The following is a 27,618-nucleotide window of genomic DNA, read 5'->3' on the forward strand; positions in this document are numbered from 1 at the left end:
AAGTGTAATGCTCCTATATTTTATTTGTATTTATTCTATAAAAGAAAACTCGAACGACATTGTTGTTGTTTAGCGGGTGTTTAGGAAAATTAATTTATTACTCTTTTTGTCAGAATGATTTGACATTTGAGGGAAGAAGACATTGCTTAACCAATCAAACCCTTAAACAATATTTATAGCCATATTTAATTTAAAATTGAATAGAAATTACCGACAATTCTACAAATATTTGTCTAAAGATTTTGCATTGTACACTTTTATTTAGATACGAGCCGGATCGAGTGACTTCATCCTTGGTTTTCGAGTTTTTTTGTTCAGAGAGTATTGACTCTACGTGGGTGCACAACAATGTATTAACGCCTTAATATTAACTGTAAAATCAGCCTAATGATGACTATATCCTTAAAAGGATTTGTATATAATGTTCGTGTTATAATATAGTTAGATAAAATCTTTATTCACATCACCATCGCCGTGCCAGATTCAAAGATAAAGATGCCTGTAAAAGTGGCGCCCCTTTTACAAAATTTTTCCATAAACTGATAATACACAATTTTTGAAAAAAAATAAATAATTCATTCTTTAGAAAATTTTTTGTATATTTTTTTTATTATTTTAATTATTTTCGAAGATAAAAAAGTATTTACGGTAATGCAAAGATGTTTTTTCTCATCCCTCAAATTTAGCCGCCCTGGGCATTAGCCCCGAATGTGCCTAGTCTAAATCCAGCTCTGATTGCAATTCATTTTGACAAGCCCAGAAGAACCGGCAATAAATTAAGTATTTTCTTTCTCAAATGAAATACAAAATGAGTTCTATATACAAGTACATTATTTTCTCAACTCGCTCAACGAATACTATCGTCACACATTTTTTATCGTCTAAATATTATTATATTGTGTATCAGGCCTTATTAATTAATATTTTAAAACAAAGAATTAAAGTTATAAAATGTCTGTCAATTTTTTTTAACTATTATACATATAGTTAGATGGACCAGCAAATGGGCAACCTGATCGTAAGTGGTCACCACCGCCGCTAAATATTGGCGATGTAAAGAATATCATTCCTTACATCGCCAATCTGCCACCAACCTTGGGAACTTATGATATTTTGTCCTTTGTGCCTGTAGTTACATTGGCTCACTCACCCTTCAAACCGGAACACAACGATATTAAGTATTATTGTTTGGAGGTAGAATATCTGATGGCTTACACAGACGTACTTGCACAAAGCCCTACCTCCAAGTAGGGTACTAGAAGTTATAATATTTAAAGTAAAAATCTACATTCCCAATAGTAGCACTTTGTCGCTTCAATTTTCTTTTCTGTTTTCTTTGTTCCATTTCCATGACGATATGTTATATATAAGAAACAAAAATATAAATTACTAGTCGTTACCTGTGGCCTCACGTTTTAGGGGGGGAGGGGTGGCGGTTTGCGTCAGGTTATATAGATATAAAAAGTAGCCTATCCTTTCTCGGAGTTTAAGCATCATACCAAATTTCATCAAATTAGGTTCAGTGGTTTGGCCGCGAAAGAGCGACAGACAGACAGACTGGGTTACTTTTACATCTATAATATCATCATATCGCCATCGTTAATTTGAATTCATCATTCATTTCAATTATCTTTTCTTTACTTATATTAAATAAAAGCTCTTTATTATTAGTACAGATGTAAAGCTTCGTGAGGAGTTTAACCGTTAGCGGGTTATGACCAATACGTCAATCGAGCGTCAATTCGCGGACACAATTAGACACAAAAACATGGACAAAAATATGCATATTAACTCGTGTATATTTTTTATTTCCCACTTTCAACTAACTAGTTTAATAAAAAAGACGCGTAACAAGATAGTTAATTTGAGAACAAGGGTTGCCGACATGAAAAAAAAAAATATAAAAACTACTTTAAAAAAAATTGTAAAGTTTAAAATCTACTGTTTTATAAATTATTTTTAAATCATTACAGAAATTAAAAATTATTTTATAGAAAAATGTGGAACTATAATTTAAGGATTACTAATACTTGTACCACAAAGCCTTATCCGGTGGTAGGGCTCTCTGCAGGTCCGCTTGTGTGGGTAGAAACTATTCAACTGATATTATCCTACCAAGCATAATCACAGTATACTTACAGTATACTAAAATTAATTATATAAATATTTATTAATAATACAACACTTATACACTTATATCCACTTTAATTTTACATCCAAATTTCCGTTATCAACTTCGACATTCAAAACTATTTATTTTTACAAATCCATAGATTATATCAACGTCAAAATTGTTGATGTGTCCTTACTCCTCTTGTCATTGGATAATACACTGTTTTGATTTGGTTTTGGACAAGGGATTCAGTGTATTTATAATGTATTGTAATTTAATTGTTTTAAACTTGGCCTGTTAAAAAATTTAAAACTCATGTCAAAAAAAAGTACATAACATATATACTAGATTATATTAAAGATAAAAAAGCGCGGACTTAGTATTTATAGTCTACTAGGCAGGATATATAAAAATTTAACCGTACTTTACTGACATACTACTGAGTATCTTTCGGGTTCTTCTCGGTGGTAGCTTTACATTTAAATCAACTCTAACATAAATTTTCAAAGGTTTTTATGAGTCTACTTAAATAAAGAATATTTTAATTTAAATTTTAATACCTATGTTATTTAATTGGTTCGTCTCGGTAGAATACTCTACCAGTCTATCTTTAGGGTAACCAGAAATATATACAGTCGGTGCAACAATGAAACTAATACGTTCATGTAATCATAATCAAGCTTAAACAACCTACTTGAATAAAGTTTAATTTGATAAATTAAAAACTTGGATTGGTTGGCGGCGCGTTGGCCGTGTGTGGAGAACAATCGCCAACCCTAGTTGTGTGTGTTTTTCTATTATTTACTCAACACGGCGATCGTGTGCCTTCAAACTGGAATAACAGTAAAAACGAGTTCGTTATTGGCATATATTTGCTGATAACGTTATTTTTACAGTATAAATGACGCGCTTAAGACATTATTTGTCGTATTTTATTATCAAATTCTAAGTAGATCCGTGGCGTTATAGTTTACAAGGTAAAAATATATATATCCAAGATGCTAACACTTATGTGAGGTTGAAACGAGTTATATAAATGTTATAAACGATTTAAGTAAAGTAATACTCTTATTTATTGCGAGAGCAAAAAAATCAAGAGCCGCCACACTATACTTCTGTGGGTTGGTGGACATGTGTCAAAATTTCGACGCATGAAGAGACCTTCAAACGATGTTTATCGTCATCGCTTAGCATGAGATAAATAGATTAATAGATATTAGAACTGTCTCATATTATTCTATTTATTGTGATAATAGGTACTCAGATGTGAACCTGTAATATACACACGTCTTGTAACTCAAAATAGTGCACATATTCAAGGTTCAAATCCCCGGGTTGGGTTGGTTATTTTATTAAGTTTTTCTGTTTTCTCTGTAGCATTAAGGAGTGAGCACCCGCACCCGCACTATATACTCCGTATATATATATACATATATATGTAAGGAGGGCATGTAAAGCCGTTGGTCCTGCTATGACAATGAGACTATAATACCTACTGGCACAGTTGGCTTGTCCTTGAATACCTTTTTAAAATGAAATGAAAATAGATAGGCAGCTTTCAAGTGTGCCACCTGATGGTAAATTGTCACTACCGACCAGACATTCGAACTGACAAAAAATTTAACAATACTTGACATACGATGTTACGTCCCTTGTGCCAGTAATTACACTGGCTCATTCACCCTTCAAACAGGAACACAAAGTACATAACAATACTAAGTCAATTTGGCAGTAGAATAAGGAATGAGTAGGTGGTATCTACCCAGACGGACTTGCTCAGATCACATAAAAACCAATAGTTATTGATGAAACTCGGTATTAATATTAACCAAAGAGGTTACATATAATCACGGAAAAAAAACTTAAAAAAAAAAACTATTAACCGCGCATTGAATAGCTTATTTCTATTCTCAAGATGTTTTTTTCTTACGTCAAATTAATTAAATTGTTTTTACTAACAAATTTTGTGTGATTCTTTACGATTAAGTATAATTTCTCATTCATAATATTCAATTACTTTAATATTTTATTTCAAGGTCGGTATTTTGGGTCTTAAGGTATAATATTAAGCGGACGTTCACCTTATTTTTCAATATAAATGGAAACTGGTATGATCGCGCAGACAAGTACTTATTTATTAGCGAGAGGAAAAGGACGAATATTCGTTTAATAAATTGTGTATAAGTGCGTGCAACGTCACGACATATGATGAAACTCGTCCAGTGATATATGTTAAACTAATACGTTTCGTATAGTTTTTTCATTTGTCATTTGTTTAATCGATTTAGAGTATTGAAATAAAACTAGTTTTTTTAACGGATTTAATCGCGTATATTAATTATTTTATTTTAACATCCCGACGTTTCGAGCACTTTGCAGTGTTCGTGGTCACGGGCAGACTGCCCGTGACCACGAACACTGCAAAGTGCTCGGGATGTTAAAATAAAATAATTAATATACGCGATTAAATCCGTTAAAAAAACTAGTTTTATTTCAATGTGTAATAATCGCGAAAATCTAAGACAACATTACGATTTAGAGTATGTTATAGCGGTTCGTTTTGTAAAGTCCAGCCAGTTAACGTATTTAGGTGGATACCCTACCGGCAAAACTATACCCTAAAAAATATTGGAGGAAGGCATGTGGACGGATGTAAAAGAATACTGTAATATCCTTTCCACATAGTTTAAACTTTACGCCGATTGTAAACAACTGGTATAATGTAACGATATTTTTTATAACATAACATCTTACTTCTTAAGGTTCGTGACGTTATGTTGGCTAACATTTCTTACACACCAAAGTCTCTGAGCGGTGGATTAGTTAACGTCAGATGGTCTATTAGCTCGTCTACATATGTCTCAGAAGTGCTTGTAGGAGATTTTTGAATGATTTTTAATTTAATTCGTGTAGCTTAAATCGGTCAAGCGGACATCATCATCGCGATGGCTACCAACATCATCATCAATAAACAATAAATATTTAATATTTATATGAAAACTTTTAATGACTGTACTTCGTAAATGAACTTGGAGTAATTTAATAAAATGCCTTCAATAAATCCCTTAAGAATAATTAAGGAGGACCCGTAAATTATTAAAGGGACTTAAAACAAGATGAGATTAAATTTACAACTTTTCTTACAAGATATTCAAAATACTCATTACAAACCAGCAGGTCTCGATAGCGCGGGATCCGCGTCTGTATATACTGATACTAGCGACCCGCCCCGGCTTCGCACGGGTGCAATGCTGATACTAAATATACTACAGAATGTCTTACAACGTTCACAGTTTTTCAGTCAATAGACAATACAAGCCGCTATATCCCTGCGTTTCAAATCTGTAATGTCTTTGAAAATATTCGTTGATCTATATGAAATTCACAATGTGTTTAAGGTACTTAATTGGATAAGGATTAATGCTGTATTGCTTAAAATCGCTTCAAAAATAAGCCATTATTTCTCGTATAAAGTCAAGGATAAAAAATGGCTATCTGGAGATAGACATATAACATCGCGGACTTTTTTGAAGACCTTTTTAAGGTGTACAATAATACTGTGGTACATTATTTTGATATACTTATATGTGGTTGACTATATTGTTCAACAAGTTGTTGCATGAAGAAACCGTCCCTCAGGAATGGTGCAGTAGTTCGCTAGTGCCCATCTTCAAAAATAAAGGGGATGTACAGGATTGTGTCAACTATAGAGGGATAAAGCTCATGTCACATACTATGAAAATATGGGAGAAGGTAATAGAGAGAAGATTGCGAGAAGAGAGTGAAATTACCCAAAATCTGTTTGTGTTTATGTCAGGTCGAGGGACAATGGACGCTATTTTTGCATTCCAGTGCGAATAATATTAATTAATAGCACAGGTAACTTATCAATACATATAATATATGTATCATTAATACACTCCTCATAAATATGTATATTGGAATATATACTTACGTTAGTTTTCTAACCTTGTATTCGAGTAAGTTGTCACTTGTGTAAACATGAAAAATGACGTAATATTTAACCAGTTTACACTGGAAACTATATAAGGGCGATTTTTGTCCACACGTCGCGTTTTCGGGTTTGCGTTTTTTTCATAATTCATAGCAGGTTTGTGAACTGCAGGATATCGTGTGGAGCTTATTATCACTTAAAACAGATAAAAAAACACACGTCGAAAATATAATTCGAATTACGATTTACGATCACAATTATTCAAAACGAGTTAAATGCCGTGCAATGTATATTTCATTAAAGCATAAAAGATAAAAAGCCTCAAAGTACGACTGACTCGTGCGCCGTGACGGCAAACGACGTGACTTCGTCTTACGACGCGCATACCGCCGTCTTTAGCGTTCTTTTATGTGCGTACTGTATAATATTTACTTACAATATACATATATATGTATTTAGTTGAGATTATAATAATAAGAATAATCTATGTTATTACATATTTATTAATTGGATTTCTTTAATTATAAATAATGTATTTCAATTACTATAAATTTCGATGTTTCTAATTTGCCGGGCGGGGCGAGACCGCCATTTTTTTTTTCAATTAGTCACGGATAACACTTATAATGCTCGATTTTTCGTAACACTCATATATTTGAAATGATGTAGTACGTAATTTTTGAACTCAACTTAAAAAAGGTGGAGGTTGATAACCTTTTTCGTCTTCGGCTTTATTATTTTTTGTGTACTTTCCTCGATATTTTCGCCGATTTTGAGTGATTTATGTATACCTATGTAAAAAGGTTATTCCGTAAGTTCGACTAAGTATGAAAATTACGAATCTCGGGAATTCGCTAGTAGTTAATCAATATTTTCACAACTCGTCGAATATTTTCTTAAATTTAAATGGGACCGAATGAGAAATATACGCAAAAAAGCAATCAAATCCAAATCGCTTTATATCAGTATATATTTTTCACACAACACTGTCTCGTTCAAACAGCGCGTAAGTAGTGTCTATCGATGTTTGACATGAAAACCAAAATAAATTATTAATAAAAAATAGAATATTAGTTCACTAAGAAAACTCTTATTTGAATTTTATTTTATTTTTCGTCATTTTTGGGTTTAGTACTTGAATCGCCGCGTCAAGTTTTAATTACATGTAAAATTAACACCGTTTCGTAATAGGCATCTACCTACCTATAGATTCTAAGGGGGGTGGCGGAAAAGGCCAGTTAAATTGTATAAATATGTTTTTTATATCGATTTAATTTACATATCTTGTATGTAAATAAAAAAAATACGAATTCTAGGCTTTTTTTATCAACATTGTATAGAGACAAAACGTCTTGTTTTTTTTTTAACACGAGATTGAAATTTATTAATTGGCAAAAACTAAGACAAACTTAAGTAGATACGAAAAAATAATATATTAATACGTATGAAAAGAATCGCTTGGTATTGAAAATTTTATGTTATTATATTTGAGGTTCAAAGTGTATTTTGATATTATTAAAAAAAAAAAAAACTCGCATAGTGCGTTACAGACATATAATGATCGACGTGAAAACATCTTATTCAGTACAGTAACAGTGCTAATTCTAACACAATGATCGATACAAAACTTCCTTAACAATACAAGACCTTTAGTTGATTAGTACATCAAGACGGACATACAGTGGGCAGAACCTTGACAGCTTCCGTTTACGAGATACTAGTGAAGTCATGGTTTTGTCATGTAGTTTGTTTACATTTGATTCTCATGTCAGTCATGAAATTATTATAAGGTCAAATAGCTAGTGTCAATATGAATATCGTAGGTTCGATTCTGATGTGTTTATTAAAGTCCGTACTCAGAAACGATCTAAACTTAAATGGAGGTATAGGAATTACTTGACATGACTGTTTTATTTTTGATACGATAATAGTATCATAAAAAGTACTTAAGCTTTTAATTAACATTACAAATTAACATTACAGTGGTTAGAACGCGTGCATCTTAACCGATGATTTCGGGTTCAAACCCAGGCAGGCACCACTGAAATTTCATGTGCTTAATTTGTGTTTATAATTCATCTCGTGCTCGGCGGTGAAGGAAAACATCGTGAGGAAACCTGCATGTATCTAATTTCAACGAAATTCTGCCACATGTGTATTCCGCCAACCCGCATTGGAGCAGCGTGGTGAAATATGCTCCAAACCTTCTCCTCAAAGGGAGAGGAGGCCTTTATCCCAGCAGTGGGACATTTACGGGCTGCTAATGCTAATTATGACGTAAAATAAAAAATATTAAAAGGTACACTATTTTGAAAACTTAAAAACTTGAATTTTGTCAAGAGAAACTTTTTAAGCGCTACAAAATACAATTTGGTCGAATTTCAGTTCAACGTTTAAACATGCAACGTTTGCTATGCAACGAAAGTCACATTTCAATCACGTGTATAAACGAAATAGCACGCGCTTGTTTTTAAATTATTTCGTTTAGTAAAATAATTTAATATAAAGACATGTTTTATTCATTAAATAATGAAAAGATTTAAAAACGTTTAGTTTAAAAATTATTTAAATTAAATGTGTTATAAATTTATAATTGGTGACCGTTATTTGGTTAGTCGAGGCCAAAAGCCAATCACTCAAACTAAACTTAAAAAATAAATGTGATTCGAACACGAGCTTCGATTAACATACTTTTGCCCGATATTTAAACGAATAAAAAAGAAATTAACCTAAATGTACGCTTCAAATAATATAACCTAACATTATATGGTCAGCACCCCCATTATTATTAGAGGCTTGAAAAATATTGCCTTCACCCTTCAAACTGGAACACAACAACAATGAGTATTGATGTTTGGCGGTAGAATATATTATGAGTATGGAGTACTAGATACCTATTACTTGCACGAAGCCTTGTACGAAGCCGATTCTTACAAACAAATAAACGAATCTTTGCATTTATAATATCAGTTAGGATATAATCTTGTATATAATAATATATAAAAAATAATACTAAGAATAAAAGGACGTATGTAAAGGTGTAGTAGATGTGAAATTACATTTTATTGACTATTTAGAATCATCAATCAAATCGTACCTAGTAAGATTCGTCGCGCAAGGTCAATGTACGGAATTCGTAATGTGGGATGCAGGTATAGGCTTGCCACAAGCTCAAACTAAGTAAAATGATAGATCTTTTTCAAAGGATAGATCGATGATTGAAAATGGTTTTCGTACCATGAACTCTTTAGAGAATATTTGATAAAAAGTATTTTTCGAGATGGCGAATAAACGCTCACCCAATTCCAAGAGAGTTTAGTCTTTAAAATATTTCAATTCTAATATTGTAAAATATACAAAATTCATTAATAATTTTAATTTTTTTATTGCTTAAGTAGTTCAAAAGTATTGAATCGTGTAGTGTTACCAAGAAAAATCGCTAAGCAACTCAGTAGTTACTCTTCTTTATAAATATACATGACACATAAATAATATTACTTCATATAAATATACATAACTAAGGTAAATCTTAAGATTTTCCAGTAAAACCTAAGATTTACCGACATGAGTTGGTAAATGTAAGTATTTATTATAAATTTTTACCATTTGAACCTAACCTGACCTAACATGAAAGTGAATTATGGTAAAATTCGAATTCGAATCTCAAAGTTTTATGGACATTTACCATTAATAATCGGTAAATCTTAGGTTTTACTGGAAAATCTTAAGATTTACCGTAGTTTGAGCTTTTAAAGTAACATATTTATATAACACATTATCTTATTTATGATTACTTAACAGACATTTTGAAGATAAGGCCTATATATCTATGTATATTAGATTATGTGTAATCGGCCTTATGTCAAGAATGTCTATTAAGTCATAATGGATACGACGATGGGTTTCGAATTGAAAGCCCACGTGGCTTATATAATTGATAGTTTCGCTTAAACTCATACTTTTTGCCGCCTACAAAAACGACCATATTTTAATATAATACCGATAATTATTATCTTTATGAACTAGTAAACACGTGTTAGATGTTATTGTATGTAGTCAATGGAATTTGTATAAACAGTAATCAAGTAAAGTGGCGACGATTTAAATGTTGCTATTTGATTGCAATAGTAGATTTTATTATATATATATAAATAATCCCTATTACCAGTGGTCACGCATTCATCTTTCTTTTAAGAGGTTTAGTAGTTTCTAGATGGTTCTTACGGAAAAAAAAATGTGGATAAAATTGGATTTCCAGAAAATTGGTAGTCTAAATGCCACTCATCATGAGATCTCTGAAATTATAGGTCCGATTGATTTGAAATTTAGCATGCAGACGCTCACTGAGGATGTTTTGAAAATTTCAACTTCAAGTAGTGGAAATGGGAAACCGGGGAGGAGGAAACAACGCTACGCGCACCTTCTCCCCCCGTCTCAATAGGCGCCGCAGGGACTAGGAGGGTTCTCAGTACCCCGGGAATCCCCCCTAAGAATTTGGAGGCCCATGTAGGAACGCGTAATGCGTTTTTCCAAAAAAAAGGGGAAATGGGTATGGCCATAGTATGAATGTTATATATGGCAGATAGTTATCAATAAAATAATTGATTGTACACGCGATTTTTATATATTCTTATTTTTTCTTATATTTTATATAGTCTGCTTAATTACATATGTTACCACTCAAGCCATAGACAAATCTGTTGCATTGAACGAAAGGTTTTTTGAAAATTACAACTTCAATGGAGGGAAGTAAGAGGCATAACTTTGCATAAATTTAACCCGAACAAAGCCGGGACAATTAACCAGTAATGTATATTTGCGACAAATGTTTACTTAAGGTGAAATGAGCAACGAAAAGAAAAAAGAGGTCTCGTCCCAGCAGGTATGTAGGTATGTCTAGTCGATACGGTTAGAAAAACAATAAATATTTGAATATATAATTAAATCATTGAGTCTGACATTAGATAAATTAATTCGGCCTACGTTGCGAAAAACTTAAAAGAAATCTTTTTTTGGCAAATAAATGTGGATTTAATGTAAATTAGTTAGTGATATATTACTTGGGAGCATTAAGGACGTTTGTGTAATAGTTTAGACGAATACATTACTGTTCTGTAGGTGAGTGGTTTTTTATAGAACTTGTTAGAGTTTTTATTTAACAGATTAATGTTATTTAAGAGCCATAAGATTCAAGTGAATAGACGACCTTGAACCTATATAAACTATTTATTACTACTAATAGTGATATATACTCCAAAACAATCGCATAAAAATTATCCAATTAACACCTCATGTAAAATAGGTGTTTGTTGTTTTATATGAGTTTACTAGCTACCTCCTGCGTCGTTGGTCGAGTGGTATATGGCAGCTGATCCCGAGTTCTTGTGTTAAAACCCAAGTTCGAGCGGTCAGAAAAATTATTGAATATTTCTATCGAAAAAAAATTCAGTAACTCAATAGCATCAGAATCTAGAAGTCAGAAGTGTGTACACCACCCGTTCTTTGGAAAGCATGTATAGCCGTTGGTCCTACGTCTCACGTAGTTGGTTACTTTCCCTTGAGATTCTACCGTCGGGACGTCACTGTAGTATACCACCGACAAGACGGTGTGGGTACCGATGGTTTTCTAGTGGGTATTACCGTGCCTTCAGCGCCGGCGAGCCCCACATTTCCCCTATATCATGAGGGGGAAACGCGTAAAAGCATTAAAAGCATTATTCAATAGGTCTTTTAAGGTTGCCGCCGAAATAGGTCAGGATGACATGATCATTGCTAGCTAACCGTCCCGGCTTGGCACGGGTGAAAACAGGATTTTCATAAAATGTTTATTGGTTTGGTATCAGTAAACCTCCCAGCATGTTTTTTCCGATGTATTCATTAATCATTATGATATTTCAGTCGATTTATAAAACACCTTTATGAATTATACAATTAAACCTACCTCATGAGTCACTTCGTCTGTTGGCAACGGCCTTATGAAAATCCGACCGGGAGTTTTTGTGTTTCTCGCTTTCAGACAGAAGCAACGGGGGACTTTGTTTTATAACATGTAACAATAAGTTTACCCTTAGCGTTATCCTTGAAATTATCTTTGAAATAACAAAGTATTATTTCTTATTCGTATTAATTAGTCATCAACCAATTAATCCTCGTTCACAAAAGTATAGTCTATTAAAAGTCAATCAACAAGATTCTAAATTGGCATTATTAATTCGTATTTAAAGTATTCTATCATCCAAGTATTAAAACTTCAATTCCAATTTTAACGAAGCTTTCGAAAGAGTTGACCACACATGGTATTACAGAATGGGTCAATGTCGATGCTTATCTTTTAAGATCATATATTAAGTACCGTCATCCAATCCTTATGAGGCGTGTCTGTATAGTGGCAAGCCGAAATGGACGACCCACACGATACTGAATGAGGACCGCCGCAAGGCTATATACTTGGCCCGTTGCTATTCCTAATTGATATTAACCTTTGGCAATGCTAATTTTATGCTTATTAATCAAAAAGTTGTGTAAATTACAGAATATTTAAATTGGATTCTCTTAGTTTTGTTGCGGACATTTATGGTACAAGCTTATACTTTACATAGTTTATGTTTATAATTATACGTTTGTGATAGACGTAGATATAAATACATCAGAAAATAAGCATTAGATGTTTGTACGTTGAACACACATCAAACATTTACCCTTATATTAAATATTTTTAGACGTTAACTTTTCTTCTGCAATCATTATTATTCAAGTATCGATAACAAACAATAAATATACCACAAAATATAATTTTTACAGAATATTTAATATTATAATGTATTTTACCTATTAAATAGAAATAATGAGAACTTTCCTTATCCCCTAACCACTAAAAGCACTAAATTTTAAATGTCTGAAAACTGATCGTTTTAGGAATTTGTATAATTATATGGGCATGATTTTTATTTTTTATACTTAATTTACTTCTAAAATTTAAAAATAAACTCAGTAAATATATCTTATTCAATTACTAAACATTAAAAAGCCGTACACTCCTTTTTTGAGCAGTCGTGTAATAAATGACGTCACACACTTAATATTCAAACATCGAAGATTGTGCCACTAAAGGCTATCTTAGCAATCTCTGATTTATTAAAGCACCAACTACAAAACTACTTCTAGCAATTTAGATTCACTTCTAAGTTCGAGTATTTACAAACATAAAACGGATTTATAACAACACCCGAAGTAGTTGGATAAAAACAATAACTATTTATGTCAATACAATTGATGTCAACTTGTTACATAATTTATACACAATTTACAATTACAAGCGACCGGTACTTTAAGGTGCGGAAGCCACTTACGCGTAGCTAAGCGAATAGTACAGCGATAAAAATATTTGCTAAGTAATATCAGACAAGAACTAATAATTTCATCTTCTATACATATATGTATAATAAAATTGGAGTGTCTGTTTGTAATATTAAAGTAACCCATTTTTACTAAATGCATATGTATGTACACGGTACATATACCAAAACATTTTTTTTACAATTTTTGTCAGTCTGTCTGTCTGTTTATTCCGGCTAATCTCTGGAACGGCTGAACTAATTTAGACGGGACTTTCACTGGCAGATATCGGATGTAATAAGGAGTAACTTAGGCTTCTTTATTTTAGAATTATGTATAGAATAAAAATAAAATCACGCTACAATATCCAAATAACTTAAATTCAAATAACGCGCACGAAATCGCGGGCTAGTATCTAAATATATATAAATTACTAATATGCAATTAGTCATTTATGTTGATTTTTTTTTAAATATTTTTTTCTGTTGGTAAGTGAACACCGTCCATAGACATGATACTGTGAGAAATGTTACCCTTTACTTGTATTCTAATAATTTATATTAACTATGTATAATCATTTGTAAGATGTATTGTATACATTTAACGAATTACCATTTCTTTATGTATCTGTCAAATTAATTCTACGTACATTGTTTAAGTTAACTCGAAACTAGCTAATAATTCGAAACTCGAACATACAGAGTAACTTTCGCATTTACAGTATTAGTAGATGGTTCGTTCTTATATTCCAAATATCACTTGAATATAAACGTGCATTGAATCTACATTGATTAATAAACCTGTATTCGGTTGCTATTCGCTTCGCCAACGCCTCGCTTGGTTGCGTATGTGTGCATAAACTTCAACACTTGACGGGCTGGAGTGTGTCCTAGCAAATTGCTTCATACATCGCTGTTACAAGTGATACGACTAGTTCTATCCCCGGTTATATTCACTCTGTTTCGTCATTATGACTTATTGTTTACGAGATGCCGGAACCGCTGGTTATTCAGAATACATTTTCAATATTAATTTAATAATCCTTTAATAAGTATAATATACTGAACTGTTATAATACGTACGCTAACAATTCCGTTTTTGCGTCGAACAAACTTACTAACAAAAATGATATTTAATTATTTTTGTATGTTATACATGTAGACGGACTCGCAATTGAGTACATTTAGAAAAAATAATCATTCCACATATTACTAATCCGCCATCAAATTTGGGCACTACGATGTTATGTCTGTCGTGCCTGTAGTCGCACTAGCTAACTCATCCTTCAAACCGGAACACAATAATATTTATTATTGCTGTTTGGAGGTATGAGTTATATATCAAATGAAGCACATAAAGATGATTACATACATAAGTTAATCTACATAAATATCTAGCTTTCAAAAAATGTTGAGTAGATAAATGGTCGAATTTTATTAAAAGGCATAATAGATTGAAAATACATAAACCGACTAGGGTCTGGTCGTAAATACAATTAAAATAAAATAAGAATTATAACTATTTATTTAAAAATAAAAAAAAATCATCCGATAAATTGCACATTACCTTATCTTCATTCATCTATATTGATTTGACAATTTAAACGACATACTTTGGTGAAGGTTTCACCTTTTCTCTCTCGCTCTCGCACGCACTATACCCTCTCATAATCTGATGGACACCAAATCCGACAAGACCCGAAAGAGTTCAGGCGGAGGACCAATGGCTTTACTGAAAAATTTCCTACCTCACCGATCTCAGGACCTAGTAACTAGACCAATGGGAAATCAATGAACTTATGACGTAGTAAAGTGACCAAGTTTATTATCACTTTACTTTAAGGGACATAACATCTTAGTTCCCAAGGTTAGTGGCGCATTGGCGGTGTGTGGAATGGTTAATATTTTCTATAGCGCCATTGTCTATGGGCGGTGGTGACCACTTAGCATCATGTGGCCTATTTGCACGTCCGCCTACCTATATTATAAAAAAAAATATTTTCACACCTTTAGTTAAATATAATGGACTATCATTGACAAATTTTTCACATATAATTCTTGGCAAATAAACAAATATAATATTATAACAATAAGGCAATCCATTCGCTGAGTACTCCGAGATTAATATAACACAAAACGATGTAATCTACATTGATAAAAATAACAAGACTCGTGCAATAGCAGACAACATGAAACCATTTCACTAATAGCAGTTTCAGTTTGCGTTTGTACTTAGTATTTCGCAAATAAGCCCGCAGTCCGTCGATAGCGTGCTTACGTAAGCGTAACTACTGACATTTTGTTCAAATTTGTCTAACAAACATGTGATAGAATTAGAACTAAGAAGTGTAACTGTATGATTTAATAGATGATTCTGTGAACGAAATTATTGATTGTTTATTTGGCAGGGTATTCTGCCGCCAAAAATTAATACTTATTATTGTTGTGTTCTGGTTTAAATGTTGAGTGAGCCAGTGTAACTACAGGCACAAGAACATAACATAAGTTATTTTAAATATTGTTAAACGTGCTGTAATATCGAATTAGGACAACTATGTCCTGTAATGATATGTATACAGTTTTGTATTACAAAAAAAAAAAAACTTAGTTCCCAATTACGAGCTTCTAATTCGAACTTGAGTGGTGGCAATAAGACGACCTGTTATACTTTTATGGTTTTTTTTTGGCCTCAAATAAAATAATTTGTATCTAAGTAGACATTCCTTTATTATCACGTGATCTTAATAAATAATAATAAATGCTTATTATTTTTTTAATGTAATATACACGAAAGGAGTATTAGATATTATCGTAGTATAATTGACTGAAAATCATATAATTATTAATTTTTCATACAGAATATGATTTATAATCTACCATCCATATTCATTTGGGAAGATAAATGATTAAATATGTAGATTTAATGATGAGTCGCCTTCACCAATGAGATAAACTGGTATTGCAAAAACTATAATCCTTCTTACAGTGAATGCGACGCCAGCCAAAGGATCTAAGTTATTATAAACCAACCAAAAAAAGATAATGGTCCATAGACTAAACTCTTTAGACCTTGAAACAATTTTAACTCGACCGACATAGATGTAATCAAACCTCTTTGATTCAGCCTAAACGGTTTTTGTAATACTAAATACTCCCACGAAATTAGTCTACCACGTTTCTGTAAAAAGTTTATTTATGCCTAATCATGATACCTTAAGCAGCTGAAATGGATATAAATTAACAATAAATCGTTTTGTGTTGTAACGTAGCGGATATTACGATTCTCATTTGGTTTATTTTTGTCTAGTTTAGTAATAAAAAACATACAGAGGGCAATTCTACTTATGATTACGATACGTTCCTGATTTTAATATTCATAGAATCGTAATTGGGGGATAATTCGACTAATTTTTTTATCCACCATTGGCATTGGAACAGCGTGGTAGAATATGCTCCGAACCTTCTCCTCAAAAGGAGAGGAGGCCTTAGCCTAGCAGTGGGAAATTTACAGGCAATTTTACTTGGTGGTAAGGCTTTGTGCAAGCCTGTTTGGGAGGTACCACCCACTCATCAGATATTCTACCGCCAAACAGCAGTACTCAGTATTGTTGTGTCCCGGTTTGAAGGGTGAGTGAGCCAGTGTAACTACATGCACAAGGGACGTAACATCTTAGTTCCCAAGGTTGGTGGCGCGTTGGTGATGTAAGGAATGGTTAATATTTCTTACAACTCTATTGTCTATGGGCGGTAGTGACCACTTAACATCAGGTGACCTATTTGCACGTCCGCCTACCGATATCGTAAATTAAAAATAGTTAAAATACGTTCCTGATTCTAATAAGATCAAACTTTGATCAAACCGCAATTGAATGGTTGTGTTAGTAGAATTAAGCAGCGTTTCGATTGCAATAAACTCGTTTACTGCAATTCGTTCGTAGAATTAGTCACCAGGACGTACGTAAAAACATAATTAAATATCTTAAGTGTTTTACAATATCATTTTAAACTTAAACTATCGAGTCGTGAGAAAATAAAAAGATCATAGACAGAAACGACTAATTATTTTATTACTGCCCCCTTAATTCGTATACAGAATGGACATTCAATACAACGATTGCATGTTTTATTTTTAATCGCGATCAAAATGACTTAACTAAGCGTGGATTGAATATAATTAACACCTCCTTTAAATAGAACCTTTTTTGTGAGCTCCGATATAATCTGCACTTATAAGAAATATGTGCTCCGGTATCAAAACGACTTGTTGAAATCTGTTATTTAAATATAATATAGCGTAAAAAAAATCTTTGTTTTTTTTTTTACTGAAATAATCGTACTGTGACGAGGAAATATTTTTTAATCGAATAATTAAACGATTGGCTTTTTATTAAGCATGTTTTTTAATCTAAATGGAAAAGCCCGAAAATATACGTATTTTTTTATTAATATTCAAATACATTGTTAATAGTTAAATAAAGTCGCTTCTCGCTGTCTGTCTGTCCCTGTGTATGCTTAGATACTTAAAACTACGTAACGGATTTTGATGCAATTTTTTTTGGAGGATAGTGTTTCAGGAGGAAAGTTTATATGTATAATACATACATAATATAGTAAAAAAACACTGATAGTGTATATGTTTGTAATGTGATGACGTAAATAAACAATTTTCAAGTATTAAAAACTTCAAAAACATTGTGCATTTAATATACAACAATATGGCCCATTACAGCATGTACTTTAAATGAATCTGTATTTTAAATATCAGCATTGCATCCGTGCGATGCCGGAGCGGGTCGCTATATTAATAAGTGTTTGGTTTTTCTCGCAGCCACGGGGCTTCATAGTTTCCACATTTGTCACTGAGTTGTTATATTCCGAGGATGGTTTACGGAAGATTTACGGTTCATTTACTCGGTAAATCTGTAATAAACAATTACTTAAAGTAATTATAAAAAATATCCAAACTTCAGATGGAAAAAAATCGTCCTGCCGAATAATTCCAACTTAACTAAAATCACGGTCAATGCAATCACGACCGCGATATAAAAAACCGATAACTATCAACAACAGACAACACTATCCGGCTCTAATTATTACCATTTAGTGTGACGTGAATCACTGAATCTAAATATCTATATATAAAACTTAATGTAACGTCGTTTGTGACGAATGCGTTTCTATTAAAAAAAAATGTATATATTTGATATAAGCAGGCAGACTGATGCACGTGATAGTAGGTGGTCAGAACCATGTATAAACAATGGCATGGTGAGAAATAAGAAATCCTTATAAGCCCAATGCGTCACTAGTGCCCTATACAATAGTGATTTGTTTTTTGATCTGGGTGTTGTGTTGTGTTCTGATTTGAAAGGTCAACGAGTCAGTTACAAGGGATATAACATCTTCGTTACCAATGTTGTTGGCGCATTGGAAATGTAAGGAAAGGTTAAAATTCCTTAGAGCGTAGTATCTATGGGCGATGGGGGACTACATACCATTGTGGCCCATTAGCCAGCCTGCCTTTAAATCAATATTAGTTTTAAATTTTAGTTATATTTTAAATCGATTTAATTATATTATTTAGATCATTGGTGAGTTATGTTGGTTTGCTTAATTTTAACTCGACTGGTTACAAGATAATCTCTTAGTGAAAACGGTATTACAAAATGAAACGGTATTGAAAATAAATTAAATATATGATGACATTCATTCTTTAGATTTATACAAAACTGTTTTATTACATGTGTCGTCGTTTTTATTTGCAGAAATATATTTGTTAATCTGCAATGTCCGGTTCGCTTGTGAATCGATTTAAAGGCGGTATCAACACATCAACTGTAAATATAACGAATAATCGTTTCGAACGTCAATGTATTAGATCGATGTAATTAACGTAATGATTTAATTTGTTACCTTTAGTTTTTTTTTTTTTTTTGAGAAACACACAAGGAACACACCTTAATTATTCCAAGTCTGGTGGTGTTTAAATTCAAGTATATTAAAAACTATTTTTATAAAACTGTTCCAAATATAAAATGTTACAAAAATAGTGTAATAAAAGTTCGATTTTATTGACTCACAGAGTACCGTCATAACGAAGCGAGTGAGACGGATCCGAGGAAGACCTACATTATGTTTCATTCGATAATATACATCTATATATCTATATATCTAAACTAGATATCGATTGAGATTATATAATTATAATTGTTAATCTATTTTATTGTAGATTATACTATTATTATGTTTTTTTTTTATTTCTTTGCTTCGTAATGTCATTTTAATTTTGATTGGATAGTATGTTTGTTTACGTCCTAGAAATAATTTAGTTATTTAATGTATTGTTGTATGTTACCATAATAAAAATAAAATATTTATATATGTGAATTAAGTTATAATCAAAAGTACGGACCGTTATTAAACAGTTTTTACGTTTGTTTATTAAACGATTTTTTTAGTACAGATAAAAAATCGTGACAAATGTCATGCCGAAGAGTGAAAAGATAAAAATCTACAAAGACGGAAGATCTATTAGTCATTAAGTTAGTCATAGTGATTAATTGAATATCTGAGTAAATTAAAAAGACGCCACGTTTTACACCATTGTTACTTATGTAAGTTTATTAAAATTAGTCGGTTAATTGGCATCCCTTTATAGACCGTACTACTTGGATTTATCCATTTATTTGCAATGTTTAATATTATCTACCCATAATTTATTGAATATATCTCAATAAAACTAATTTCAAATATAACTATATCAAAATATATTCTTGTGTAAATTAAAATGAAAGTCAAATATGACGTTAAGTTTTGGCGCCTTGTTATTCATTGTTACTTTTCGTTTTAAATTTATTTTTGCCCTTCTTTATATATTTTTTTATACATTGCAAGCAATTGGATGTCAAAGGGATACCATTACATGTCTATCGACTCACCGAATCGTTTAACGTGTACGTCCCTATTAAACGACACAGATCTTTGCTTCCCCTCTTTCTCCTTGATCTCAGTATTTGCTTTCTCGCTCTTGGCTACCCCATCGCTTTCTTGCGTCTCTTTCTTGATACCAGTTTCAGACATCGGATACGGGGGTACCCGATCTTTGGTACCCCGTCTGTCTTATTATCGATTAAATCGATTTTTCGCTCATTGATATTATTAATCTGTAAATTTTTACTTGTGAAATAATTGCTCGGGGGGTGATTTGTAATATTACTATTTTATAGTAGTCATTTAAAAAAACATTTGAGCCGGAATTAATATTACTAAATGGAAAGTGTAGGTATGTTTTCTATGTCTCACCTCCGTAGGCTGTTGTGAAACATGAGTTCGGTCTTCTTATTGCAACAATATCATAAACTCTGCCGCATTTTGTTCTGTAACAAAGAAATTATTTGGTTAAAGATCTTATCTAATAGCGTCAAAGTTTTCATTACAATAAATATGTAAGTAGCACTCGAATTTTAATCTCACAAAACAAAAATAACTGTAGAAAAAAATAATATTACTTAGTAATTATACCTATTAAGAAAAAACATACTTAAAGGTCACGAAATAAAACCGCATACAAGATAGGTATCTTAAGTTTTTTAATTCTTTACAATTCCAGCAAGAACATTGTTTATTGTTCATTTGACAGATTTGCTTTTTAACCGTCAGACGTTACAACAATATCTTGCCATTAATCGACATCGATAACCCATTACTCAAGTTGTTCACGTCACTAATCCGCTAATGTTTGTATCAGATAATAATCACTAAATATAAAATACTATCATGTTTTCCCTTTTTAATAGTAGACTATTTTGTAATGTTCCAATACGATACAATTTCAACATACTATTATAAGTAATGAGTGGGTTTTTGGAAAATAATATTATTGAGATAATTATTTAAATCGTTCGGTACGCTTGGCTGAATAAAGCGATACAAATGTCCTTGTAGCAAAAATTTAAAAAGTAAAATTTTTAAATTATTGGCATACAATCTTTATAAACATAATTACACATCGATATTTTGTATTGAATATTTAGAAAGGATATCGCTTTGAGCTCATTTATCCAAATTGGATTTAAATAATCACTAATATATTATATACAACCTCTTTTAGTGCATTAGCTTCATTGATTGCGCCGTTGTCAGAAAAAAAAACTACATATAGTAATCAAAGAACCAGTTTAGTCTCAGCCTGTCGAATGTTACGAATGTGGTCACTGGTTCAAATATTGCGACACGAAATCGCAAGAGCTTGGACGTGAGCAAGTGCTTGTGGTGCAAGGTACATACGGAAGCGATTACGTTTCTAATTTATTGCCACATCATTTTTCTAGTCATTATTTCATAGCGCCCAATGTGTATCTCTTAGACAAGAAAGATTCGAAGTTATAAATAAATAAATAAATATAAATAAATATTGGACAACATCACATACATTACTCTGATCCCAATGTAAGTAACTAAAGCACTTGTGTTATGGAAATCAGAAGTAACGACGGTACCACAAACACCCAGACCCAAGACAACGTAGAAAACTAATGAACTTTTTCTACATCGACTCGGCTGGGAATCGAACCCGGGACCTCGGAGTGGCGTACCCATGAAAACCGGTGTACACACTACTCGACCACGGAGGTCGTCAATTCATTGTTCTCCTATTTATACTCTCTTATATAATATTACGTGAAGCTGCGTGCTGATGAAACAAGAACAACTAGTACATAATACTTCATTACATTTAGAGCACTTTTGAGATTAATGTTATTTTTAAACTAAAAAGACTCTTAGTTTCGAACTACCGGAAGTTTGTATTCACTGTTAGTCAAAATATACTTTATTCAAGTAGGAATCGTCATTTTACGCAACTGTATTAAACGTAATAAACTGGTATATAATATACCGGTTCAGAATGTCGATGCTAGCGAGAAAAACCGGCAAGAAATTCAGTAGTTACTCTTTTGAAACATTTGTAATACAACGTTATATAATATGTCCTCCCTGAAAGTCAACAAGTGCGCGCTTTTTTCATCAAATTTCATTGAATGTTATTTTTTTTACAAACTATTTGAAATTATGAAACGGCAAAGTTAAAAATATCTGCGGAATTTTTGCTTCTTGCCCCAAGAAGGATTTATTGACTTTGCAGAGTCGGAAACTTGGCGTTATAAGCTTATCCTTACTTCTCGTGTTCATGCAATGATTCCATCAAAGTGATCAATAGTATGAATATACATAACATTGTTCCAAATATATTGAGAGGTAACTAATCTTACTTTGTTAAAAAAAATTGGAAGAGGTTATTGCTTCATTATAATGTTCCTAGCCTTCTTGTTTCTATCTGCCTTTTGTTTTACAATCTTAAGCAACTCGCTTGAAGCCGATGTTCGTACCAAACATCCTTTCCTCTGATCTCTAGTACGCGTTACGATAGTGTTGATGTTTTTACGTCTAATTTGTTATTACGAAGCGACATTGGTTATTGCTTACCTAATTGTTTCATTGACCTTTTTAATATGAATTTAATTTCCTTTGCATTATAATTGAAATTATGACATTTTTTTTATTAGAAATTAATAAGATAAGAGTAGGAGCGAAAGTAATACACATAATTGTTAGTCCTACTATGTAATTTTATATGTTAATACTATTATCTAGTATATACTATATTAATTAATTTGATTCCAGTAAGTGGTCTTTTTAAGTGAGTCGTAGTCTTAATCGACAATTGCGGGTTCAAACCCAAGTATCGTTTTATTTTTATTTGCTTAATTTTTCGTTAGAATACATCTCGTGCGTCGTGGTGAGGGAAAACATTTTGAGGAAACTATGCATATGTTAAATTTCAATGAAATTCGGCTATTGATGAGTTGTCTTGGCTATCTCCGAAGACCCGGAGGGATGTCTTCATCAGATCCTAACATATTATAGGTACACTAACACAATCCCTACATGTATGAGATAATCGCGGATATACTGCGGATTGGGAGCATCTTTTCTTTTGCAGTTGGTAAAAATATAAAGATCGTCAGACCAGTATAAAGGCAAGACATACATAAGCGAATTGGCAACAATTAAGAAAAATAATGCAAGAGTATATTCCCTTTATAAAATATCATAGATATATTTTCTCAGGAAGACGCGCCCCTCCAAGACATAATGTTATAAGTGTGCATTAGTGTGAGTGAGTGACGCTCATGCTAATATGTCTTAGTGTGCGTGAAAAGACTAAGAACAGACAGCAAACTAAGAACATAAATTAAATAATATTTGTTAAGATTTATAAAAACACCGACACTGCATCGTGTAGGTACGCATTCTCGAATAGATCTATATACTATTATCATCAAGAAATCATATACAAGTTACATAAATATGAATTAGGAAATGAATGATATATGATTATTATCATATCGACATCATTAGAGTATCTCATCAAATGAAGACATAGCAAATAAGTACACGTTGATGATATCTGACGTAGGTAAGTTATTGACGCAGCGTCTTACGGAAAACCCCTAGGGAATTATAATTTGCCTTGTCTTTAATTCTATTTGAAGTTTACTAAGTACATGCATAACCGAGATGGTCTGGTTGTTGGAACACCTGCTCCTTAATCGAATATTGTGGATTCAAACTACTGAACTTTCTTGTGTTTAATTTGGATTTATAATTCATCTCGTGCTCGTGAAGAAAATACAAAGAAATCCATCATCGCGCGTGAGGCTTAAGCCCAGCAGTGGGAAAGTAACAGGCGTTTACTACTAAGTACATCCTCGAAGTTAACTTTAGAGTTGCCTTAAGAACAATTCAATACGCAGTTCAGTAAATTATACGTTTTCAGGTCAATAGATTTGTTTATGTACTAGTTAATTTAGACCGACTGCGTAATTCCTATCCATCTGTTTGTATACAATATACTATATGTATATACTGAAATATTTACATAATCGTGTAACCGCCTTTCTCTTCTTGGGCAAACTGATATGTCCCGGAGTTTGGTAAATGACATAATTTCTGTTAATAGTCGAACGCACTGCGCTTGTCACAACAATCCATGTAGGTTCCTTTCACGCTTAAGTAAAAGACAAATTTGGAATCGACCTGGACATATAGTGTAGGTAGGCTTTTAGTAAATAACATATAAAATTTTACGAGTTAAGCTATTCGCGATTGGAGAAAATTTTCAAGGTCGAACTGTGCTGTTTTTAATGTCGAAAAAAAAAACTGGTTGTTTATTTCTGCCACAGTGATGTATTCCTGGTAGATTTCGCCCAACGCCCAAAGACCCTGATCTTAACCTTCTATGAAATATTCGCCAATGCGCCACCAACCTTGTGGGCTAAGATGTTATGTCCTTTGTGCCTGTGTACACACTGATTTAGCCATTTGGCGGTAGATGACTAGAACTAACTAACTACACTACCACTAAATTAAATATAGAGAAATAATCTACCACGGTGACAGAAATTATGAATGGAAGATATGTTATTAGTATGAATAAGAATTTCAATGAAACGTCACCAGCTGACAATACTCAACGGGTGACGTCACATGTTAGCTTACCTTACCATAACGGGTAACAGTCGTAGGCACGTAGGTGGTAAAAGTTGTTTTTTTTTTAAATGTATTTACAGCTTTTATGAGTAGTTGCCCTTAAACTAAGTGCGAATAGGCTATTGATACTTCAGTTAATACAAAAAGATAACGAATACTATTGTAAATATATACAGGAGAGAGGATGTCATATTATGTTTTGTTTTTAGTTATTTACATTGTGAATTTAAGTAACTAAACAGAAAAATAAATTTTACTGTACCGATCATGATTGCGTGAAATTGTGTCAAGAATGCGAGCAACATTTCCCTCTCGAATGGCAATTCCAATCCTCTTGGGAAAAATTAACAGTGTCCTGACACCAGAGTTTTGTTTTTTAATTTAAATAAAAATCATCTGGTAACATTTATGTTATTGTAACTGTTAGAAATGTATTTCTTTACTATTTATTTATAAAAAAAAAGATTGTAGCAATGTCCTATTCTAAGGAATTACAAATGTTCCTATTTAACGCTTCAAAGATTAAAGTTTGTGTTATAAGTGGGGACCGCTGTATCCCAACGGGTCGAACCTGCGACTTTTTACTATCGATTTTGTCATGAGTATTTAGAATTATTAAAGTTAAATACTGTGTGAATTTTCATTCTGATTCCACTAAATTACCGTTTTAGTGGCGAAGTTTTAAATATATTTGAAAAATTCGTTCCTATTAGCTAATTTTATTATATTATTTGGTATCGGTCGGAATATTCGTGCCGCGCTCTACAATTAATATTCAAAATCATCTGTTATCATTCAATCAAAATCTTCAAAACTAATATAAATATATAGGCACAGTAATATAATATACCTATTTAGTGTTAAAGCTTGCTAGTAAAATATCAGATTGTAGGGGGCGATAATTTTAGAATTAGATTACGCAAGTCGACTGAAATTAAATTGATTTTAACTAATATGTATCTTTAATTCTAATCTTATCGTTCCTGGTAGTAGTAGAGCAATTTAATTAGCATATTCATGTTTTTTTCCTTAACAGTTGATACAGAACTAGTTCTAAGAAGGTGTAGCCGTAACATTTCATAGAAAAGTTAAAATATGTCGGCTGTTTAAATCTAAAAGTAAGTACCAATTTTTAATTTTAATGAAGATTAAATTAACTAATCGAACATGATGTGTTAACCTTTCACAAAATAACAAATCAAAAGTTCTTTTGGCATTTTTGTGTAAGGAGATTTCAGGAGCGAATAATATTTAAGTTAATCTAAAACAAATTACTCTATTTTATGTACGGAAGATGTATTTGTTGAATGCTTTTAATTTAAATTAGTTTGCTGTAACAATTATTTGTACAGTATATACTGTTTTATTTTATTTTTATATATTTGTAATTAACAGAAAAAATCTTATTAAAGTTTGAATGTCGTACAGCTGGGTATATTCCTCCTCTCTTCTTGAAAAGCAAGTTTGGAGCTAATTCGTATTTCTTCAAGATGTCTTCCTTCAACACCGAACAGTAAATGAACTGAAGTGGTTTACCCTTGTTTGAATTCGCAATATTCGTTTAAGAGTTACTTATTCTTCCTGCTAGAACATCACGGCTCTCATGATTAGTAGTCAAGTCAAATAGTCCCCCGAATCTAACTGCTCTATTTACTTCTAAAATGTAATAAATAAGCTCACTAAGCTTATCCAATCCGCGTACCTCATGAATTATTACAAAATTATGTCGTCATATACTTATTATTCAAACAGCGTCCAGCAAACATTGAAAATAGCAGTATAGTGGAGCAAGTGTTGCGACGACTCTTTAAAGCTTATATTCGCCTGGTACATGGTTCCTCGTTAATAGCTACTTTTTAACCAGATACAGCGAGTTGGAAGGGTGTATTGCTTTTTAACCTCCTTGTCTTTTATTGTGTATAATTCTTACGTACGTCTGTTTGTTACTGAACATCTAAGGCTAGACCGATATTGATGATGTTTTGTGTGTATTAGAATAGGTGGCGCCGTACTGGAGTACGTACTGCTACTTTTTATATCTTTACTTTTAAAAAAAAGATTCGATACAATATTTTTAGCAGTTCTTTTTTAATAAATATATGCCGTATTAAAATTATATGTAAATTTTTTTTTTAGTCTTTTTTTAGGCTTTACCAGTATTACTTAGCCTTTTTGCAGGATTTCCGCTTTTAACAAATATTACATATTTGATGTGCAGATATTTGCTTTGGTTCAAGAGAAATACCCAGTCCTTTTGAATTTGTCCCGAAAAGAACCTTGGACTTGTCGCCATGACAAATATAAATAATTTATATCTTTGGATAATCGGGATAAGTTCAGACTGTAACCGCTTTGTACATAAAATAAAAATCACTAAAAATTAATATATTTGCATATCACAACTAGCAAAAGATCAAGGATATATCAGCCTTGTGTCATAAATAGACAGAGTAAAATAAAAAAAAGAAATATTTTCAAATTACGACTGGTTGGTTTATTATCGAGACTGAATATTTAATTTAATATTTGCAAGGCATAAGTATCGATATTACAACCAAACTTGAAGGTTTCGACGTATACGGATATCCGAAAAAAATATACCGAATTCTTTTTTAAAATTTTTACCAATATGACATCTGTCAATATGTCGTTAACATTGCGCGGGC

The 27,618-nt window shown here is 32.2% G+C and overlaps 1 protein-coding gene across 1 annotated transcript in view; it reads right to left on the reverse strand.

The window, feature by feature from the left end:
* Positions 1-27,618, reverse strand: part of LOC125073272 — an 87,431-nt gene that overhangs the window by 23,250 nt on the left and 36,563 nt on the right. Inside the window, exons 2-3 of the mRNA XM_047684025.1 lie at positions 20,705-20,778; positions 20,341-20,565 (exon numbers count right to left, since the gene is read on the reverse strand). Of these exons, the coding sequence (XP_047539981.1) occupies positions 20,341-20,482 (142 nt within the window). The 5' untranslated portion in view covers positions 20,483-20,565; positions 20,705-20,778. The remainder of the gene's footprint in view (positions 1-20,340; positions 20,566-20,704; positions 20,779-27,618) is intronic.

The sequence above is a fragment of the Vanessa atalanta genome, chromosome 24, assembly GCF_905147765.1.
Source record: "Vanessa atalanta chromosome 24, ilVanAtal1.2, whole genome shotgun sequence".
Taxonomy (NCBI): domain Eukaryota; kingdom Metazoa; phylum Arthropoda; class Insecta; order Lepidoptera; family Nymphalidae; genus Vanessa; species Vanessa atalanta.